A 22562-nucleotide genomic window follows, 5' to 3' on the forward strand; every position below is an offset into this window, starting at 1 on the left:
TACTATTTTAGGCATGAGGCTATAGTGGTAGACAAGAAAGAGTCTCTGTATTTATACTTAGAATCTAGTGAAGAAAAAATTTGTAAGTTCATCATACTATTTAAAATTGCTTTTTCATAAATCAGATTACATAACTCCTGAAAATTTTCTTTGGAGTTAATATTTGGAATTAAGCAATATGGTTAAACTCATGCGTCCACTGCTAGAATAACTTCTCCACTGTCCCTTTCCATATAATATCTATTAGGTAAAGTTGAGATATTTACAGACTTAACATTATTGCTTCTCTGGTAGTCACATTTAAATTTTATCAGGAGGACATAGCTGACAGCCTTTGAGTTTAGGGGCGGAGGAGCAAGTCAAATGGAATTTAAGCATTCCTAAATCTTACAATTTTTCTCCACAATTTTCTATTGGTGTATTATAGTTGAACATAATGGTGGGATTTGTTGTCACATATTTCTACATGCACACACTATAACAATAGAAATTAGCCAGTATCACTCCCCAGCTTTCCCCCCCTGTTTTCCCATTTCTCACCCCTTGGTCCCTTTCCACTACTGATCTCCCTTTGATTTTTAAGAGATCCATTTCCACCTTTCTTTTTCTTCTCTAACTTCTACATAAGAGAGAAAATAGGATCCTTGACCTTCTGAGTTTACTTATTTTGCTTAACATAATGGTTTCTAGTTCCATCAATTTTCCTGCAAGTGCCATAATTTCATTTTACTTTATAGATAAGTAAAACTCTGTTGTGTATATATACCACATTTTCTTTATCCATATATCCACTGATGGACACCTAGGCTGGTTCCATAGTTGTAGATTGTAAATTGTGCTGCTAGGTATGCATGTCTCACTGTGGTAGGATGACTTTAATTTTTCAGAATAAATACCAAGGAATGGCATAGGTGGGTTATATGGTGGTTCCATGTATATCTTTAGAGGGGCCTCCATACTGATTTTCATAGTGGTTATACTAATTTACAGTCCCACTATAGTGTTAAACTGTTCCTTTTTCTCTATATTCCCTCCAGCATTTATTATTTGCATTTTTGATGACTACCATTCTAACTGGTGTGAGATGAAATCTCAGTATAGTTTTGATTTGCATTTCCCTAATTGCTAACATTGTTGAACTTTTTTAAATGTATTTGTTGGCCATTTGTATTTCTTCTTCTGATAAGCATCTGTGTAATTCATTTGCCCATTTGTTAATTGAGTTATTTGATTTTTTGATGTAAATTTTTAAGTTCTTTATAGATATTGGATATTAATTCTCTTTCAGAAGAGTAGCTAGCAGAGATTTTCTCCCATCTGTGGGCTCTCTCTTCACATTCCTAATTGTTTGCTGTGCTGGGCAGAAGCTTTATTAATTTGATACTGTCCCATTTATTAACTCTTGGCACTATCCAGAACGTTAGGACTTCTATTGAGAAAGTCATTGCCTGTGCTAAAAGCTGGAGTGTTGATCTTAATTTCTTTTAGTAATTGCATAGTTTCTTATCTAATTCTGAGGTCTTTGATCCATTTTGAGTTGACTTTTGTGCAGGGTGAGAGATAACAACCTGCATGTGGATAACCAGTTGTCCCAACACCATTTGTCTAAAAGGCTGTCTTTCCCCCAGTGTATGTTTTGTCATCTTTGTCAAGGATACCAAGACGATTGTAGATGTGTGTGTGAATTTTTATCTGTGTCTTTTATTCTGTGCTATTGGTTTATAAGTTTGTTTTTATGCCAAACTATGCATTTTTTTGTCACTATAGCTCTGTAGTGCAATTTGAAGTCAGGTGTGATGCCTCCAGCATCGCTTCTTTTGGCTTAAAATTGCTTTGGCTATTCTGGACCTTTTATTCTTTCAAATGAAATTTAGGACTTCTTTTTCAAATCTTATAATTTTATAATTTTTTTGGGGGGTGGGTACTGGGGATTGAAGTCAGGGGCACTTGACCACTGAGCCCTGTTTTGTATTTTATTTAGAGATAGGGTCTCACTGAGTTGCTTAGAGCCTTGCTTTTGCTGAGTCTGGCTTTGAACTCACAATCCTCCTGTCTCAGCCTCCCAATCCGCTGGAATTACAGGCGTATGCTACCTTGCCCAGCTCAAATTTTTTAACACAAGGAAATAATACCATCAAAAATTGGAGTGGGCTGGATGTGGTGGTGCACAACTGTAATTCCATTGACTTGGGAGGCTGAGGCAGGAGGATTGCAAGTTCAAGGCCAGTCTCAGCAATTTAAGGAGACCTTGTCTCAAAGTAAATATAAAAGGGACTGAGGATATACTCAGTGGTAAAGTGCCCCTGGGTTTAATTCCCTGTACTAAAACACATACACACACAAAAACAAACAAACACAAAAAGACCCCCACCAACTTAGAGTGATCCTCCCACCCCATTCATGGAAAAACCAGGGTACAGCACTAAGAACTTAACCTGTTTGCAATGATACTTATGAAGTGGAAGTGGGATTAGGAGGTGAAGTAGGACTAACTTTGACTTTTTTATAATTTACATGTCTAATCCCTGTCCCCCTTACTCATTGAGTGTAGTAAGAGAAGACAGTATATAGTCAGGGCTGGGAATGTAGCCTAGTAGAAGTACACTTGCCTAGCACACATGAGATCTTGGGTTCAACCCCTATCACTGACCCACCACTCATATATATATCTCCTTTTCCTTCCATTATATACTATTAAGATAGAATATCCTTTTCCTTCCATTATATACTATTAAGATAGACTATCAAATATTATGTTCTATGTAAAATAGAACTTTTTAAAAAATTATAAAAGAACTTCTGTATTCTCCAGGTTTTAGGTTGTGTTTGGTTGTAATGGAATTTTTTGCTTCTTTTTACTTTGTAAATCAGCTAAAATACATAGACTACTTAAGACGAAAAAGTAATTAATTAAAAAAAATTTTAACTAAAATTCTTTTCATATGTTTTATTTTAGACTGGGTGGTGATAATATGTAGTTATTTTTCAGGACTTATTTAAGAATAGATTCAAATAAAAATAAGAATATATTCAAACAGCCTGAAATCCCAGTGCTCAGGAGGCTGAGGCAGGAGGATCACGAGTTCAAAGCCAGCCACAAGGAGGCACTAAGCAGCTCAGTGAGATCTTGTCTCTAAAAAAAAATAGGGCTCGGGATGTGGCTCAGTGGTCCAGTGCCTTCATTCCTCAGTTACCCCCTTCTCCCCAAAAAAGGAATATATTTAAACAAAATAGGATTATTTGTTAGCATTTTAGAGAGATTTTCTTGTTACTAGATGAGTTTGCAAGAGATCACTCTAGAATGTTTTACATCAAAAAGAAAAGATTTAATTCTTTAGATAGCAAAAAGATACTGTGCATTATGTTTGAGAAAACTTTTAGGAAGATCTGAATTCTTATTTTCTTTCTATATTACATTTTTTTTTTTTTAGAATTTTAATATTTATTTTTTTTAGTTTTCTGCAGATACAACATCTTTGTTTGTATGTGGTGCTGAGGATCGAACCCGGGCCGCACGCATGCCAGGCGAGCGCGCTACCGCTTGAGCCACATCCCCAGCCCTCCATATTACATTTTTAAAATGCAAATTGTCTGGGCTGGAGATGTGGCTCAAGCGATAGCGCGCTCGCCTGGCATGCGTGTGGCCCGGGTTCGATCCTCAGCACCACATACAAACAAAGATGTTGTGTCCGCCGAGAACTAAAAAATAAATATTAAAAATTCTCTCTCTCTCTCCTTAAAAAAAAAAAAAGAACATTTCATTGGGTTTAAAAAAAATAAATAAATAAAATAAAATGCAAATTGTCAGAAAATAAAGTCAAGATTTACAATAATTACTTGGAATTAAAAAAAATCTTTTGAAGAAGAAACCAAGGATCTAGTTTGAGATGAAAAATTAAAAGGTAGTAATTTCTTTTTGAGACATTTGCTTTCTTGAATAAACTATGCTTTTTCTTTTTATCTTTATAGACTTTGGTCTACAGTTAGTATCTATTTAGATTTACAACACTAAGTGTCAGCCATCTGGTTTGGAAAACAAGGTTGGCAGCGTCACATTTGCTTTTGATTCATTGCTAACATTATGTGACACTCTTAAGAGTGCTAGTCATCTACAGAGGCAAGAAACACAAATGATTTTGCCTAGGCTTTATCTGCAGGCCTGAGTGTTCTGGGAAGAGAGGCCTCCATGAAAAAAGGCAGAATTTTTGGTGAGCTATCTTCTTGGAAATAAAAGCAAAGGCAGGAGCCAGTGCGTTCAGCTTTCTGTCTCACAAAGGGAGATGCCATTGTAATATCATATAACCCTATGTTCAATTTTGTTGTCTTCTGTTTCTCTAGTAATTAGTAGCAGGTGCTTTAACAAAAAGAATTCCTATATACTTGTTTTTGGAGATCATAAGAAATGGGGAGGCTAATGAGAGACTCTAGTTAGTTCTGCAGCTAGTCTGCGGGAAAACAATTCCAAAACACAGAATAGCTGGAAGGAAAAGAAAGGCTGAATTCTTGTGTTTGTCGAAGGAAGGAAAAGACTCTGAGTAGCTGCCCTGGATCTATTAGTGGGGCTACTTGAGGCTGCTTATGATGTGCATAGCACTGTGTTTTGTGTGGACTAGAAAAGAAATTAGATAGGGCCCCTGCTGTAAAGGAGCTTGCTCTCTTGTGCGGAAAATATCTAAGGAAACAATTCTACATAATGTTTAATAAAATCAGTGTTGTAAGAGTGAGAAAGGAGAGAGCTGTTAGTTGTTCTAATGGAAATTTCATATTTGAGCTAAGCTTGGGAGGTTGATAAAATGCATTTGGGAAGCAAAGACTTTTCTGGTTTTATTTTCCCCTCCCTCTCTTAGGCCATTACCAAATCATGCCAGTTTATTTGTAAGTGGAATAATGATTCTTTAGCCTGTTCTTATTGCACAAATTCAGGAGTTTTTAACACAGTCATCAAGAACCTGAAAAATTTGGCCTCTCTCATTTAACTAGAAACAGCAATAGAAAACAGAAACAAAAGCAAAAACAAAAAAACAAAACAAACAAACAAAAAAAACCCCACCAATATCCTAACATGTAAGGTTTTTTTTTTTTTTTTTTTTGTATTGCCAGGAATAGTCCTGAAGGCTGTACATATTAACACATTTCACACTCTCTACAACTTAAGGCCAGATAATGTTTCCAAGGCTAAACAGCTATTTCAGGTGTAGAAGCAGGGGTTTAAACTCAGGCGCCTAGTAGGACTTCAGAGCCCAGGCCCAAGCATTGTACACTAATGAATTATATCCTGTCCCTCCCTCCCTCTACTGCTGTCTCTACCCATGAATCCAGACTTTTAACTTCCATTGGACTTTCCCGTATACCATTTTCATTCCAGAAAAAATTTCATTTTTTAGTTTCTAACTCCTGGTTATCCTTAGTTTGAATGTCAGCTTCTGAATGGGGTTGGGGGCAGGCCTTAACTGATAACTATCACTTTTATCATAGCCCCATTTTTTTGTTTTTTTGGTTAGCACCTGCCACAACTTGTAATATATTAGATACCCACATATAGTAGTAAATACACTTCAAAAAGTTCAGTTCTTATAAAAACTGGCATTATTGTGAATTTAATGAAATGACCTGAGTCATTCTGCGCAGAGAAGGAGGTCTCCTCTGTGTATTGGGGGTGGAATGGGGGTAGTAGGTTTCAGGATTCAGACTAAGTTCTCTCAGGTCTGTCCAAGTCTGACTGTGGTTTGGTGCCACCTGGTGGTAGTTATGTCCTTATGTGACTGCTGTTTGAAGATGGTGTAGAAAATGGGAGCCAATTACAGTTGTCCCTTATTATCTGTAGTGGTTTGGTTTTAGTAGCTACCCTCCACCCCCCCATACCAGTTCTTAGATCCTGAAGCCCCTTATATAAAATGACATAATATTTACATATAATCTATGCACATCCTACTGTGTACTTTAAATTATCTCTGGATTACTTATAATACCTAATACAACGTAAGTGCTCTATAAATAGGTTATCTTTTTTTAATGTTTATTTTAGTTATAGGTGAACATAATAAACTTTATTTTATTTTTATGTGGTGCTAAGGGTCAAACTCAGTGCCTCATGCGTGCTAGACAAATGCTCTATTGCTGAGCCACAACCCCAGCCCCAGGTTATCTGTTGCTTAGGGAATAATAAGGAAGCAAAAAGTTTGTCTCTGTTCAGTACAAGTGCTCCTCCTCAATATTTTCAATTGGTGGTTGGTTGAACTGAGGATGTAGAACCCACTGATAAAGAAGGGCAACTATACCAGTTGCCTTATCTGAATTCATTAATTCATGAAGTTTTACCATGATATTTATATTTGTATTTATGTGCTTGATATTTACACACTGTGGTCCATAAAGTTAGAGACCATATCTGCTTTGTTGACTGGAATTCTCAGTCAGGAACCCAGTAGGTTTTCATTAAAGTATTTATTTGTTGAGTGAATGAGAAAAGCATCATGGACCAGAACAGAATGCCAGGAGTTTTGTATTTAGAGACTGATGAGCAGTGCAATTTAACCAGCAGTCCTTTGTAGGAGAGGCAGGGTTGAGAGGTGAGCTGGACAGGTACAGTGGAACCAGATTGTGATGGCCCTTAAGGTAATGTGAATAGCAAAGGAGCTGTGTGAAACAACATCTGGAGGTGACACGTGAAAAGAGAAAGATGTATTTTAAACACTCAGACTGTAGCAAGGGGCATACCTTCAAAATACCAGGTTGAGAGGTTAGGGAACTACTAGGTTAGGGAATTAAACTTGACCCAACTTCACAAGGCAACAAAGGAGAGGAAAAAAATGATGGAAATAGAATTTATAAATCGAGATAGTTGAAATAAGTCCAAAGCATGCCAGAAATTGTATTAAAACCTTCAAGGATTTCTTAGAATGAATCTGTGATATTTATAACAGAGCCATAAAAGTAAATCAAATAAGTAGAAATAGATAACACATAACAGATAAAACTAAATTTAAAAAATGGAAAAACATTTAGAAAAATTCTAATCAAAGGAGCTAGAGAAATAAGATAGAATTTAGGGTGGATATCTTTAATCAGGTCAAAGAGTGTTTTCAAACTGGGAAAAAAGAATAGTCAGAAAGCATAATTATCATAAACATACATGTATTTAACAGCATGACTTTACAACACCATTTCAGAATTGCCAGGAGAAGCAGACATAATTACAAAATAGTAGGACTTGAACACATTTCAAAATTGAAAAGTCAATTAGACACAGAATTTAAAATGGCATCAAAGAATTGAGCCACAGGACTGGCAAACTTCATAAATTGAAGTAACATAGAATATTGTACCTAAACTATAGAAGTAAGACCTCAGATATTTTAAAATTTATCCAAAGGCCAGTTTTTAACCATATGCTATGCTACAGGGAAATTTCAACAATGTTCAGAATATATTGTCTTGATGGTACAATAAAATTAGAAAACAATGAAAAGACAATCATAATACTTTATGATTTTGGGAACTAAAGCTCAGTTAATAGGTCAAAGAGGAAATGAAAATTATAAAATACTTAATAGCTACATAACAATGAAAGCATTGCATATTAAAACCTGGGCTTGGCATGGTGGTATGCTTCTGTAATTCCAGCCACTCTGGAGGCTGAGGCAGGAGAATACAAGTTCAAAGCTAGCTTTAACAACTTAGCCAGGCCCCAAGCAAATCAGTGAGACCTGTCTCTAAATTTAAAAAGGGGCTGAGGGGGTGGGGGGAAGGGGGTCTGAGTGGTTAGGGTTTTGTCTCAGTGATAGAACGCTTGCCTATCATGTGTGAGGCACTGGGTTTGATCCTCAGCACCACATAAAAATAAATAAATAAAATAAAGATATTTAAAAATGTGCCAAGGCTGGGGATGTGGCTCAAGCGGTAGTGCACTCACCTGGCATGTGTGTGGCCCGGGTTCGATCCTCAGCACCACATACAAAGATGTTGTGTTCGCCGAAAACTAAAAAATAAATATTAAAAAAAAAATTCTCTTTAAAAAAAATAAAATAAAAAGGTGCTGAGGATGTTGCTCAGTGGCTCATATACTATAATTGGAACAATACAGAGAAGATAAGCATGGCCCTTGTATATAAGGATGATCCATAAATTTATGAAGTTGTCCATCTTAAAAAAAAATTGGAATGTGACTTAAGCAGAATTCACTGGGTAATAGAGTAGCTCTAAATGTATTTCTTAGAAAATAAGATTGATATAATGAGCATATATTCAAATCTTGATGTTAATAAATTAATAAAGGACCAATATAACAAAGCCAAATAAAGTAGAAGAAAGATAAAAATAAACATCAAAATTAATGAAATAGAAAGTAAAAATACAATAGATTTTGTTTTTACAGTACTGGGGATTGAACCCCCAGGGATGCTCTACCACTGGACTATATCTTCAGTCCACCCCTCCTCCCCACACCCCTCCACTCTCATTTGATACTGAGGATTGAACCCAGGGACCACTAAGCTACATCCTATCCTTTATTTATTTATTTATTTATTTATTTTGAGATAGAGTTTTGCTAAGTTGCTGAGGATCTAAGTCCTGCCTCAGACTCGAGAGTTTCTGGGATTACAGGCATGAATCACCACGTACAACTCCCCAGCCTTCTAAAAAATTGAGACAAGGGCCTGCTATGTTGTCAGGCTGGCCTTGAACTTGTGGTCCTTCATTTCAACCTCCTGAGTAGCTAGATTATAGGTGTGTACAACTGTGTTGGGCAAAATAATAGATTATTAATAAAACCAGAACATTAATAAAATGGACAGTCCTCTGTAAAGAGAGAGAAAGGATAAATAAGCACTGAGAACAAAAAATATGAACAACAGAATAGAGTTTAAAAACTATAAAAGAATGCTGAACAAACTACTGCCAAGGAATTTGAAAACCCATGAAACGGATAATCTTTTTTTTTTTTTTTAATATTTTTTAGTTAAAGGTGGACACACAGTATCTTTATTTTTATGTGGTCTGAGGATGGAACCCAGTGTCTCACGCATACTAGGCGAGCAATCTACCTCTGGGCCACAACCCCAGCCCTGAAATAGATAATCTTAATATGTAAATTATAGCAGACTCAAGAAGAAATAGAAAACCTGAACAAATCAATAATGATTCATTTAAAAAAAATCTTACATATCTATGCTGCTCGTTTTAAAAAATCTTACATATGCATGCTGCTCATATATATATTTAAATAAAATCCATCAGACCCAGTTCTAGTACTTTATATTTTAAGGGGTATACATAATTCCTGTTATATCCAAATTATCATAGAAAAGTAGTAAAAAGACGGAAAGCTTCCAAACTGATTTTGTGAAGCGGGACTAACCTAAGCTTAAAATTTCCAGTACACAAAAGTTTCTGGTTAAACTCATGTATTATCTCAGCTATAAATATTCAAAATAAAGAATAGCAAATGAAATCCAGCATTGATTTAAAAACATAATGACTAGATGTATTAGTAGGGAGGCAAGGATGGCCAGATACTAGGAAGTCTATTAATGTAATCATGTAACTAGAGTAAAGGAGAAAACCCATGTAACAATGTCAATAGATCCAAAAAGCATTTGTTAAATTTCAGTGCTAAACTGCTGAGACTGGCTTTGAATTTGAGATCCTCCTGCCTCAGCCTGTGGGATTACAGGCATGTGCCACCATACCTAGCTGCCGTACTTTTTCTCCATGAAGTATGATATTTGCTGTAGATTTTTAGTATATACCCCTTATTATGTTCCAATCCACATTAAGAGTATTTATCCTCAGCAACTTAGGGTTGTCTCAAAATAAAATTTAAAAAATAAAAAGGAGGACTAGGGCTGTAGCTCAGTGATGGAGCACTTGCATTGCATGCATGAAGCACTGGGTTCGATCTTCAGCACAACATAAAAATAAATAAATAAAAATAAAGGTATTTTGTCCATCTACAGCTAAAATAAATAAATAAATAAATAAAAAGGAGTGGGATATAGATATTGGTAAAGTGCCCTATGTTCATTCAATCCCTAGTACTCCCTCCCCCCCCCACCCCGAAAAAACAAAAACATCAAAATCAAAATTTGAAAGAAGAACCAGTTATTATTTCTCGTAGACCTCTGTGGTCATGTGGTTCTGCTGATATGAAATGGTTCCTCTTAAATGTGTTGATCTGTCCATCAGCTGGAAGCTGGCTTGTCTAGTGGGGGCCTCAGCTGGGTCAACTCAGCCCTCCTTCTTTCTAGTCATCGTATTTCTTTTTCATTTCTTATGCTATGGTCAAGGACCTGGTGTTATGTTGAGGAATGGTGATCCTCCTGTGCATCCCTGTTTCCTTCCTAATCTCTGAAGGAGGTGTGTCTGAAGTTGCCACTTAAAATTTAATGTTTGTTGTGAGCTTTTTAGTATGTATATTAAATTAAGGAGTCTTTTTCTGTTTCTTTGGTTTTGTCCTTTAAGCATTCTTTGACATCTTGTTTTTTCTCCTCTAACCTGTTCACATAGCTGTAAAGTGATGGATTCTCAGGTGTTGATCTCTTCTTGCATTCTCAGATGGTCACCTCTCCACATTTCTCATCATTTTGCTTTGTTTTGCCTTCAGTTAAAGATCTTTGCTTTGTATATTTATAAGTGAAATGTAACTGTAATTGTATTTTCTTGTTCTTATCTAATTTTAGAGTCAAGATTACACTGGGCTCATCAAATAATCTAGGTGTGGCTTTCTCTTCTCTTTCTTTTTCTTTTCTTTTCTTTTTTTTTTTTTTTTTGGTACTGGGGATTGATCTCATGGGTACTTGACCATTGAGCCACATCCCCAGCCCTATTTTATATTTTATTTAGAGACAGGGTCTCAATGAGTTGCTTAGTGCCTCACTTTTGCTGAGGCTGGCTTTGAACTTGTGATTCTCCTGTCTCAGTCTCCTGAGGCACTGGGATTTCAGGCGTGCACAGCTCTCTTCTGTTTTCGGTAACAATTTGCATAAGAACTACTTTTAAAATTTGCTAGGCTGGGCATGGTGATAGATACCTATAAGTCCAGCTATTTGGGAAGCTTCGAGGCAGGAGAATGAAAAGTTTGAGACCTTCCCATCCATGTATGATATATCAAAGTGCATAAATGCATTCTACTGTCATGTATAACTAATTAAAACAAATAAAAAATTAATAAAAAATGTTTGAGACCAGTCTCAGCAACTTAATGAGATCGTGTTTCAAAATTAAGAGGGCTGGGGCTGTAGCTCAGTGGTGAATGCTCACCTAGTATGTGTGAGACCCTGAGTTTGATCTTGATCTACAAGTGGAATTGAAAAAGAAAAAAAAAACAAACTAAACAAAAAATGCCCAAAACAAAACTCAAATCCTTGAAATCAATTGTCACAGTATTATTTCAAATAGAGACCATTAACTGTTTTAATTCACTTTGCAGAGTGCCATGCATATTTGGGTGCTTAATAAGTGTTACTTGTTTGTCTAATATTCATTAGAAAAGACTAGTTGGAATAATTAATTTGCAGTCTCCTATGAGTAATTGCTAAGTTTGAAGGAGTGTTTTGCCTAGTATAAATCATAAAGCATATAATCAACAAACTTCCTGTAATGCCAGCTACTTGGGAGGCTAAGGCAAGAGGATTGAGAGTTTGAGGTCAGCCTAGACAATTTAGCCAGACCCTGTCTCAAGTAGAGAAAAACAATCAAACTTAGGAGAGTTTGGCCCAGGGAAAACTTAAGTCAAATGTAAACAACATGAATAAAAAGTCAAATTATAACTAAGCCATGTAGTTATCAACAATGGTACATACTGGCTACTCACTCATTATAGGATTTGCATGGTTTATACCTTACAATGAATGCTCTTATTGTAGATGATTTATGATAAAATATTTTAGAAGTCATGAAAATCTAAAAAGAGCCATGTTCTTTTCTTAAGAAAATTTTGTCATTGTGAACCTCTATTAAACACTCATGACGCTGGTCGTGGTGGTGCATGCCTGTAATCCCAGTGGCTCATTAGGCTGAGACAGGAGGATCTCGAGTTCAACTAGCCTCAGTAATTTATCCAGGCCCTAAGCAACTCAGTGAGAAACACTGTCTATAAATAAATTACAAAAAGGGCTGGGGATGTGGCTCAATGGTTTAGGCATTCCTGGGTTCAATCCCCAGTACCAAAAAACAAAAACAAAAAACTCTCATTACTTTTGAGGCTTTTGTTTTGTTTTTTGGTACTGGGGATTTAACTCAGGGGCAATTTACCACTGAGAGTCATCTCCAACCCTTTTTATTTTTTTATTTTGAGACAAGGTCTCAGTTGCTTAGGGCCTTGTTAAATTGCTGAGGCTAGCCTTGAATTTGGGCTCCTACTATGTCAGCCCCCAAAGCCACAGGGATTACAGGTGTACACCACTGTGCCTGGCTTGTGCAGGCTTGTACGCATATAAATATTTGAACTTTCTTAGGTGGGGTTTAAAGATGTAGCATATACCCATTATTGTTTAACTTTATGTATATTCAGTTTTGTATATCATATTGTCTTTAGGACTTTCACTCTTAAGGCGGGGACTCAGTGAATTGAAAAGTCAGACTACTTTTTTTCTTTTGTTAATAATTTAGGGCTTCCAGTTTGTAGGCATATAAGCTTAATTATTTGTTGAATACATGAATGTATATGTGACTGTGGGTTCAAGCATCTTTATTTTACTTATATAATGTAAAATATGATATTAAAATAAGCCAGTAGACCAGAAAAACTGCAAATAGACAAACCGTAGGATAAAACATGAACTAACTCATCTTTTCTCTTTGTAAATCTGTAGACTGTACTCCTGTTTTCTCATGTAGGCGAACCAAGTTTTTTACCTAGTGGTCCTAAATCACCTGATTCTAGCTTATTGTCTTTTTTCTTATAGATTAGTTTTCTTGACTTCCCTTTTCTCCTAAACATGTGCAACACAAACTTTGAATTTCATTATTTGTTAGTATGATTGTATGAGAAAAGCGTAGACCCACCTCCTCTTGTTTGTTCTCCTACTCACTGCTCAAAATATTTCTTTTTCTTAACTTCTCAGAAAGATACTTCCCATTGCTTTAGCTTTTGACATTAAAAAGCAAAACAGCAACCATTTTGCAGTTGGCGATATATAAAGTAATAGTAAAATGGATTTCACTTCATCTATTTTATAACCTATAAATGTCATAGAAGATTTTTCTGGAATTTCTGACTTTGAAATCATAAGATACTTTATGATCTTTGTCAAAGTATTTAACTTCTTGGGGCCTCAAGTTTATTGGTATATATAGAATAAGGGAAAACTTAATTCTCATGTAATTCTCCTTTTGGTGGTTGGAGAGCTTGCTAATTAAAATAGGAGCCAGTGTAGTGACACATACCTGTAATTTCACTTGGAGGCTGAGGCAGGAGGATTGTGAATTTTAGGCCAGCCTTGACACTTTTAGTGAAACTGTATCTCAAAAATAAAAAGGGCTGAAGATACAAGTTCAGAGGTGGAATGATCCCGGATTTTATTCTCAGTTACACTTCCCAAACCCTTTGTGTTATTATTCTCAGTTACACTTCCCACACCCTTTGTGTTAGAATCTAGCTGGAGACTATCTGAAAGAGCACACATTATAGGTTTGGGTGTTCCTGTGTCATATGCCTAATCCATGATAGTCAAAGAAAAAAGGTCATGATCAGGTTCTTTATGTTTTGAAAACCTGTGGGTGATAGGATCACTTGACTCTTTTCCAACCATAACATTGTATCATTCTTTGTACTAGATATCAAAAGGATACAAATGAAATCATTAGTGTAATCTAAAAATAAAAACACTTAAAACCTATATGGTATTGGGAACAATTATATATCTCAAGCATTTTTTTCTTCTTGTTACTACAGGACTATAAAATCACCCAAATATCACAAGTGAACATTTTGTGGCCATTAGCATTCAAATTCTGTAAAAAGGCCAAGGGTTTTTATTTTTGGTTATAGTGTACTTTAATTGTAATGATTATATATTCAGACATTTTCAAAACACAAGAGATTAGTGATTGAAAGAGTTTGCCCAACTAAAGCAAATTAACAAATGAAATGAATTTAAGATTCTGTCCTTGAAAATTAGAGACCATTAACAAGCTTTATAACCTTTCTTAAAATTGTGAGTTGTGACCAGTTGGGATTTTAAACTTCCCCTTCTTTCCATGTCAGTTACATATTTGCTGATTAACAAGCCACCCCATTACAACACCAAACATTTACCGTCTCACACAATTTTTGAGGTTGAGAATTGAGGAATGGCTTTGCTGTGTGGCCCTGGCTCTGGTCATCGAGGGCTTCACTCATCTGAAGACTTGGAGGGTCTGTCTGTCAGACATGGCTCTTGGCAGGACATTCTTGCCTTATGTTTCAGCTCCGCAGAGCTGCTTGGGGGGGGGGGGTACTCATGACTTGAGTGGCATTTGGTTTTCATCTTCAGCTTTATTCTTTTTGTTAGAAGAGGAACTAAGTACTGTCCACACTAAAAAGGAGAGGGGGAATTAATTAATTCCCATGAAGGGGGAAATGTGAAAAAAAGTGTGTGGATGAGAAAATCTGTAGGCACTAAATTTATCATCTCAGGTAAACAGGCTGTTAGTTTGGTTCCTGGGGAGTGTTGAGAGCGAGGGCTGTGGTGTCAGGGTGCTTGTTTGCATGCTGACCCTGCCCTTTTCTAACCTCAGTTCACTCATCTATATAATGAGCATAATAGTAGTATGTATTTCATAGGCAGGTGGAGAGGAGTGAGTAAAATAGGAAGGTAAAGTATTTAGCATAAAGACTTTTATTGGATGAGCATTCAATAAGCTGTTACTTTCCTTTTTTCCCTCTTCAAGGACATATTAGTTACTTTGTTATAGAGGATGTCTTTCTAAGTGTAATGTCATTAGCAGAATATGAATTTAAAGTGTCTATGGTAATAGCCTGCACATTCAGACTCAAAAGTTTAAGAAAATTCTGCTCATAGCTAGGCATGGTGGCTCATGCCTGTAATCCCGGCAGCTTGGGAGGCTGAGGCAGGAGTATTGCAAGTTTGAGGCCAGTCTCAGCAATTTAGCAAGGTCCTAAGCAATTTAGTGAAACCCTGTCCCATAATAAAAATAAAAAGAGCTGTGGATATGACTCAATAGAAGAGCAACCCTGGGTTAAATTGCCAGCACCAAAAACAAATAAATAAATAGGGCTGGGGATATACTTAGTGGTAAAAAGTGCCCTTGGGTTAAATTCACAGCTTAAAAAAGAAAAAAAATTCTACTTTACCTACTCATGATGAAAACTTGAAAAGTGCAGATGTGTATGTGCATATATACACAGAGATATACTTAAATGTATGTATATGTATCACATACTGTGATATATATAAACATGCATACTTATATATAAATATGTACAATCATGTGTGCCCCATGGTTTGAGTTATAACTATAGAAAAATGTATAAATCTTGCCACATCTATATTTCTAATATTTTCTCATGTTAAAAATTTGGGGAATAAGAGGAACTGAGTATGGCGGTACACACCTGTAATCCCAACTACTTGGGAGGCTGAAGCAGGAGGGTCACAAGGTGGAAGCCAGCCTTAGCAACTTTAATGAGAGTGTCTCAAAATAAAATAAAAAAGATTTGGGATATAGCTCAGTGGTAGAGCACTTGTCTAGCATGCAGAAGGCCGCGGATTCAACCACCACTACCGACAAAAAACTAAACATCAAAAAGTCCCATTCTGTGAATCCCTACCTTTGGTCTTAAGCACCCTCCTCCCCCAAAAATTCAAATTTGAAGTTATCATTATTCATTAAAGAGATGTGTCTCACTATATTGCCCAGCCTCCCCCAAACTCTGAGGCTCATGTGATCCTCCTTCCTCAGACTGACTAGTAACTGGAACTACAGATCTGTGCTACTGTGCCTTTTTTTGTTTTTGTTTTTAAATAGAGCAATCCATTGAATATCTTCCCTGTTTCTTCAGGATAAGCCTAGAAATGAAATTCCTACATCAGAAACATGAGCTTCTTTTAGACTTTTGATAAATGGTACATTGCTGTCCTGGATGTTTGTTCTAGCTTATATGAGCAATGGCTTATCCTTTCTTGTTATTCCCAGTTAGTGTTTATTGGTCTCTAAAAAGCATTAGTAGCTTTTGAAAGCCTAGTTACAGTAGTAAGGTAGAATGGTATTAATGCCCAGAGAATTTTGTTTTTACAAGAGCTTTAGAATATAGTAATATTTTCCAGTCTTTTTGAATTCATTTGTGTTGTGTATATAAGTAAAATAAATATTATGCAAGAATACACACAGCTATTCTCCTGGAGATAAAAATATAAGGTGGTCACAGACACATGTAATTAGGATGTACAGAAAATTAAAAACACACACGTACATACATACATGCACATACACTTCTTAAGATACATTTTAAAAGCAGATAGTAAAGTAAAAGTTGCCTATCAGGCTACAGACTTGAGTCTTTCCTACATTGAGAAGACTATTCTTGAGCCATGTTGTCTTGTCACCTCCACAAAAAATATACTTGGGCTTATGGTACTGTTTTCTTTTCTAAACATAATGCATGAAAAAATACTGATAAAGGTAAAAATTGAGATTTGTTATCAATTTTGGTGGTCTGACTAAAGGTTCCGTCTTGGTATTCCTTATCCCTCACATGGAGACTGTTAAAGATACTGTCAGTGGATGATCTTTATTTCATATTGATTACCAATAAGTGAAAGTAACCAGTCATTTAGTTTCTTTTGCCTCAGTCTTAGCAGGTTTACTTACTCCAAGAAAGAGATCTTTATTTGGACTAAAGGGAACTGTTTTTGGAAACAGCACGTGGGTTCTTTTTCGTAATAAGGCAGAGGTAGGGGAAGGTCCTAGAGAATAAATAGTGACAGAAGAAATTTGAAAAAAAAAAAAAGAATCATGGGCTTTTTGCAAATCCATTCTGACGCTGCACTGTTGGGTAAACTTTTATAAAAATCATTTTATTCATTTTTATAAATATTGCTGTTAAATATTTTTTCTCTAAATAATCAATTCAAATCATAAAACGTATGCCACCTTGTTATTTTCAATTTGTATCTGGCAAAACTTTTTTGAGTTTATTCGGCAAACACCGAACACTTAATCTGTAGAAGGCAATGTGTTATGAAAATTTTGTGACAAACAACTTCAGGGTAACATTTTGTTTCAAATGATTTTTAGCTTAAATTTAGGGAGACTTTTTCTTGTTATAATGAGGTCTCCAGTCATCATTTTCATTGGCTTGACTTTTTGTGTTTTCAATTAACTTCATAGTCACAAAGTTGGTAATTTATCTCCTTTTACTGTATTTTAATATGTACTTTTTTTGTAAGAAGGTTAGTTTCTCGCAAAAAGATTGTTGAAGTAGATGACGGTGTAAATGAACACCTTCGTTTCCAAACGAACAAACAGAAATGTAAGGGCACCTGGGTTTCAGACTGCCCTTAGGGGAGCCAGCGCCCGGGGCTGCTGCGTTCTGTTTGCTGCGTGCCTGTGTAGCCTGCCCTATGACTTCTGAAAGGGAGAGGGACCAAGTCGGGCTCGGAAAGTAGTGGAAGCTTCTTACTTTCCAAGTCCATGCTTTTGGAATATTTTCTAGATGTGACGTTTTTCGTTGGCGTTCCTGTTTTAAAGTGTGGTTCTTTGAAGGGAACTGATCGTGTTGCATAAGCTACAAAAAGGCCCAGACAAGTTTAAGAGCCACCGCTGCTCCCAGCTGCGGGACAGTGCTCGGTCGCTTCCAGGAGGACCACCTGATTAATGGCTCTTTTGCAGGGGGCACGACTGCAGACTCGGCTTCCGCAGGGCGTGAAACGCGCCCCGTGCGGCCGAGGGCCGGGTCCCGGCCCGGCTGCCGGGCGCCGCAGCCTCAGGTGTCGCCGCGGCCGCTCGGGCGGGCGGGCGTCGGGACTTCCTGTCTGGGCGCGGGGCGGAAGGATCGCGTTGCCAGCCGGGCCGCCGCCGCCCTGCCGTTAGGTGGTGGGGTTTCTCAGCCCGGCGGCGGGAGGCGGGCCGGCCGCGGCTTCCTGTCGGAGGACGCGCAAGGATCCGGGCGTCGGAGTGTGTGCGAGTGCGTGAGTGTGTGTCGGTCGCACGGCGTGTGTCTCCGGCCGCGGGTTCCGCCTCCTCCCCTGCCGCCGCTGCTCACGGTGGAAGTCAATGTGAAGCAGCAGCTCCAGCCCCGGGATAAACATGGCGACGTCTCTGCATGAGGGACCCACGAACCAGCTGGATCTGCTCATCCGGGCCGGTAAGGACAGGGGAACTTTTCTCCTGTGCATCGGTGCAGCGGCAGAGGGGGTGCACAGAAGGCGGGGTGCCTCCCCGGTAGCGGTCAGTGCAGGGGGAACAGTGTCCACCTCAGTCACTGGGGCGGCCGGGGAGAGGGGGGAGTGAATGAAGTAATGGAGGCGACGAATCAGGAAGTGATCACCTTGGAGAGTAACCTGCCTCGAATCCGGCGTTGTCGCTTTAGGGTGGGTTCGGCGAGCGGCGACGGCAGCTGCCGGGAGGAGCGCTGCCAGCGGGTGCTGGGGAACCGAGCCGCGGTTAAGTTGGGGACTCGGGGGCGGACGAGTTGCGCGCTTCACCCCAGTTGCCGAGGAACCAGGAAGTGAGTGAAGCTGTTGTCTCTCCGCTGCGCCTGCCACGCTGTCTGGCTGGAGAGGCCGCTACTGCCGGCGGTCGGGGGCGGCGGGCTTCCCGGGGGACTCTCGCCGCCCCCCTTCAGACTTCGCCTACGCATCCGTGACTTCCGCATGGACCGGGCAGCCCCGGGCGATGTCCGGTGGACCGGTACCCACCAAAAAATGCCCGGACCCTCCCTCTTCCCCACATCCCCGCATTATGCAGCTCAGGAGTAACGGTCCTGGAAAGGGTCACTTAATAACGTTGAGGAACCGGGGTGCTACGGCTCCCAGGGGCTCGCCTCTCCTCGTTTAGTGGGTGGCTGTGAAGAAACTAGGTTTATGCCCCTTCCCTCGTGGGGTGTATTTTTGGGGGAGAGAATGGGAAGGACACGGAGTATATTTCGTCCCCCTGACCTGGTGCGTCGGGGCGAGAGGGAAGAGCGTTTATTTTTGTAAACAGTGGGTGAATGTGAAGGAGCGGGGCGGGCGGGAGGGAGTCTTGGGCCCAGGGAAGTCTCCGCACGGAATTGCCCCCTTTCCCCTCCCCCCCAAACCTCCCACCATAGCGGAAGCGCCTAGGAGAGGACAGAACCCGCGGGATTGACAGGTCTCCCGTTCCAATCTGCTCTCTGAGACGTTCCAAATAAGAACGTTGATTTCTGGGGGCGGGACTACGGGCCCTCGCTGGGCCAATGAAGATTGGGCGGGAGTGAAGCTGACAATGTACGCATGGAATTGGAGGGAAGAGGAGTGTAAACACGGAAGTGGCTGAGGGGTGGGGGATGTGCAGCGCCACTGCTGCAGCGGAAGGGCATGGACTTAAGTTACATAGAAAAAGCAGCTTTGCTTAATAGCAGACGGCACAGTGAGGGCCCTAGGTCGTTGTAGCATGGCTTGAATAGTATTTGCTTAATGTAATAATAAATATACATGTTCCTTTCTCCGGGTTCTGTGTCATATCACTGTCGATGGGAATTGGAAAATGAGAAATGTCCAAGGAATAGTAATGCTAAGAAAGGTCTTGGACTTTTTCTATCCATTGTTTTTAGGTAGGGAGTCTTGAAATTAGTTGTTTGGCTGCAAAACTATGTAATGCAATTCGATTGAGGATAAAACATGAACACGTGTATCTTTAAATTTAACGGAACTGGAATCATGTAACCATATGTATTGTATAACACATGGTGAATAGCCTTTTATTCTATGAATTGTAGTATTATACTTTTCATAAGTTCCAAAGACAAATCACAGTATTCTGAGTAGTAATTGAAATGAAGACTTTTAAGTTTTTGGACTGGAGACATAGCTCAGTTTGTAAAGTGCTTGCCTCGAATGCACAAGGCCCTGGGTTCAATCCCCAGCATCTCTCTCTCTCTCTCTCTCTCACACACACACACACACACACACACAGAATTTAATGAATGCAAGAAAGCACAATGAAAACTTCCTTTTTATGTTTTCGGTCCGTTAATAATACAATATGAATTAATATAAATTTTTGACTTTATATTACAGTCAATAATTACAATTGGTTGGGTCAGTGATAATGGTGACTGCTGAATGAGAGAGGTTGTTTCCACTGATTGAATACTCCACAGAGAACCTTGAAATAGCTTCTGCAGTTAGATCTTTTGAAAAGTACAATAAAGGTGAGAGGGCTTAACTTCATCAGTAGGAGGCATTTTTTTCATTAGTCCTTGGGAATGATCAGCAAAATGAAGTGACTTGTAGATATAAACTGTGTTTGGTTTGAATATACAGAGTTTTGGTTTTTTTGATAATGGTGTACTTCCCACCCCTCCCCCTTGGTGCTAGGGATCTGAGCCTGGGGCCACAGCATGCTACACAAGTGCTCTACCAGTGAGTTACACCCACAGCCATGATAAAGGTTTTTAAAGAAATTAAATATCCTTTTCCAGCTTTACTGAATTTCTTTAGTACTGCAGATCTTAGTTATGTCTTTTACTTTTCATGTTCTGGCAAGCTGTGTACCTTGTTTTCATAGCTCCAGAGTGCGCAAATAAGAAAGATTATGTGTTATACAATACCATTTTCGATCATGATGTTCTACAAAGAATATGTTTGGGGACAAGGGTTGTACTTCAGTGGTAGAGCACTTGCCTTGCACTGCGTTTGATAAGTTAGAAGAGATATCCCAGAAATTAAGATACATGGTTCTAAATTTTTATTGCTGCCAGTTTCTGTCATGTTAGCAAATTTTGTATTTGTAAAATGGTCAGGACACACTTTTTATCTCTGAGGGAGGTCATCAAGAGTGAGAGAAAATTCTTCCTCACAGAGATTTTATGATCTAGTTGAGAAGATACATGAAAATCTCTATGATGTATAAATGTAAGAATAGCTGTGGTGATTATAATAATAGATTGATGATTAGTGTGGAGTGGTAACTACTGTCACATATTAAAGTACAAGAGAATAGACTTGCTAATGTTTTCTTCCTTTAGAACTTAATTATCATGTATATGTACTCCTTCAGCCGTCAGTATTTATGCTGTCAGTGGGATGAAATAAATGAGCTTATAATATATCACTATCATTTATATACACAAAATATCTTTTTGTGGTCAAGACTTAACACACTTTATAAAACTTTCACTGACAACAGGATTTGTAAAAGTGAGTCTTGACCCTGAAGCAAGGAGTTGAGGACCTTTATCTAGTTATCACTAACACTAGGTTTTCCTGGTGACTTATGGCTTCATTTTCTCTGACAGGGTTAAGTAAATGACCTCTAAGATTTTTTTAAGCTCTAAAGTTATAATTGGCTCAACTATTTAATGGAAAGTTAAAGCTCTTCTTCTTCTTTTTTTTTAATTATACTACGAGTTTGTGGTATTACATATTTAAGAGGTTAGTTTATTTATAAATGGGTGACAAATTGGAATTTGAGGCTATGTACATACATTAAGTCTATTTATATAGTTTAATAATTAAGGCTTGGTTTTAGTATAGTTAGCTTAATACAGGAAAACAAATGTCTGGCATTAATGCTTAGAATTTATGTGAAAGTATTGTGTGTCTATGGTCTGGATTTCCTCAAAGATTTTGGTTTAAAATATGCTACCTTTGGGGCTGGGATTGTAGTTCAATGGTAGAACTCTTTCCTAGCATGTGAGAGGCACTGGGTTTGATTCTCAACACCATATAAAGGTTCATCAACAACTTTAAAAAAAATGCCACCTTTGTATCACCACATATGCATTCCTTGACTTCTTTTTCTTTCTTTTTTTTACATTTGAGAAGTAAAGGCATCAGAAGTTCTGTTTTATAATAGTTACTAAATGAAGGGGAAATTTTTCTCTGGAAGGTTTGCCTAAATATTTTCACTTGACAAAAGAAAAAGTTGTATTTTGTCAGCATTTGTCATGAAATTTGAAATTGTAAATTTTATTTCTGATTTACTATGAATTGGAATATCTAGTGAAGGTTGAGTATCCTTTATCTTGAAGTGCTTGGGACCAGAAGGGTTTCAGATTTCAGAGTTCTTAGGATTTTGGAATATTTGCATAAATGCCAGAGCATTTCAGATTTGGAGTGCTCAACATGTATCAATAGGAAAAAAAAAAATAGCAGTATGTGAAAAAAGACAGGAAGCATGTGTTGAAATAAAAATTAAAATGCTATTAATTTTCTTTAAAAAAATTTTCCTTTGGGGGCTGGTGGTATAGCTCAGTGGTAGAATTCTGTCAAACCTTCATGAGGCCCTGGGTTCAGTCCCTTGTATTATTAAGGGGTGGGGGTGCGGAAGGGGTGCTGGTTGGGAATTGTATTGAAATTGACCTTCAGAATTCATTGCAGCATTAATACTAAAATTTATATAAAAATGAGTTACAGAGTAACATTGTTGTGTAAAAA

At 38.1% G+C, this 22562-nt stretch overlaps 1 protein-coding gene and 1 non-coding gene across 11 annotated transcripts in view; both read left to right on the forward strand.

The window, feature by feature from the left end:
- The window catches only part of Elf2 (E74 like ETS transcription factor 2), a 99524-nt gene that overhangs the window by 59740 nt on the left and 17222 nt on the right, over positions 1 to 22562 (forward strand). For 2 of the 10 annotated variants that reach the window (XM_046459538.2, XM_046459539.2), the window contains exon 1: positions 18025 to 18307. The exons of 6 other annotated variants lie outside the window; for them this stretch is intronic. In XM_046459538.2, the coding sequence (XP_046315494.1) occupies positions 18250 to 18307 (58 nt within the window). In that variant the 5' untranslated portion in view covers positions 18025 to 18249. Of the gene's footprint in view, positions 1 to 18024; positions 18308 to 22562 lie in introns of those variants that run through there. 2 more of the 10 variants (XM_046459537.2, XM_046459536.2) reach the window with 2 other exon arrangements.
- Positions 8038 to 8148, forward strand: LOC124103141 (U6 spliceosomal RNA). The gene has a single exon (XR_006855117.1). It is a non-coding gene; the product is annotated as a U6 spliceosomal RNA (small nuclear RNA).

Source organism: Marmota monax, unplaced genomic scaffold (genome assembly GCF_021218885.2).
Source record: "Marmota monax isolate L192 unplaced genomic scaffold, Marmota_monax_Labrador192_F-V1.1 WCK01_AAM20220418_F8-fsc00039, whole genome shotgun sequence".
Classification (NCBI taxonomy): Eukaryota; Metazoa; Chordata; class Mammalia; order Rodentia; family Sciuridae; genus Marmota; species Marmota monax.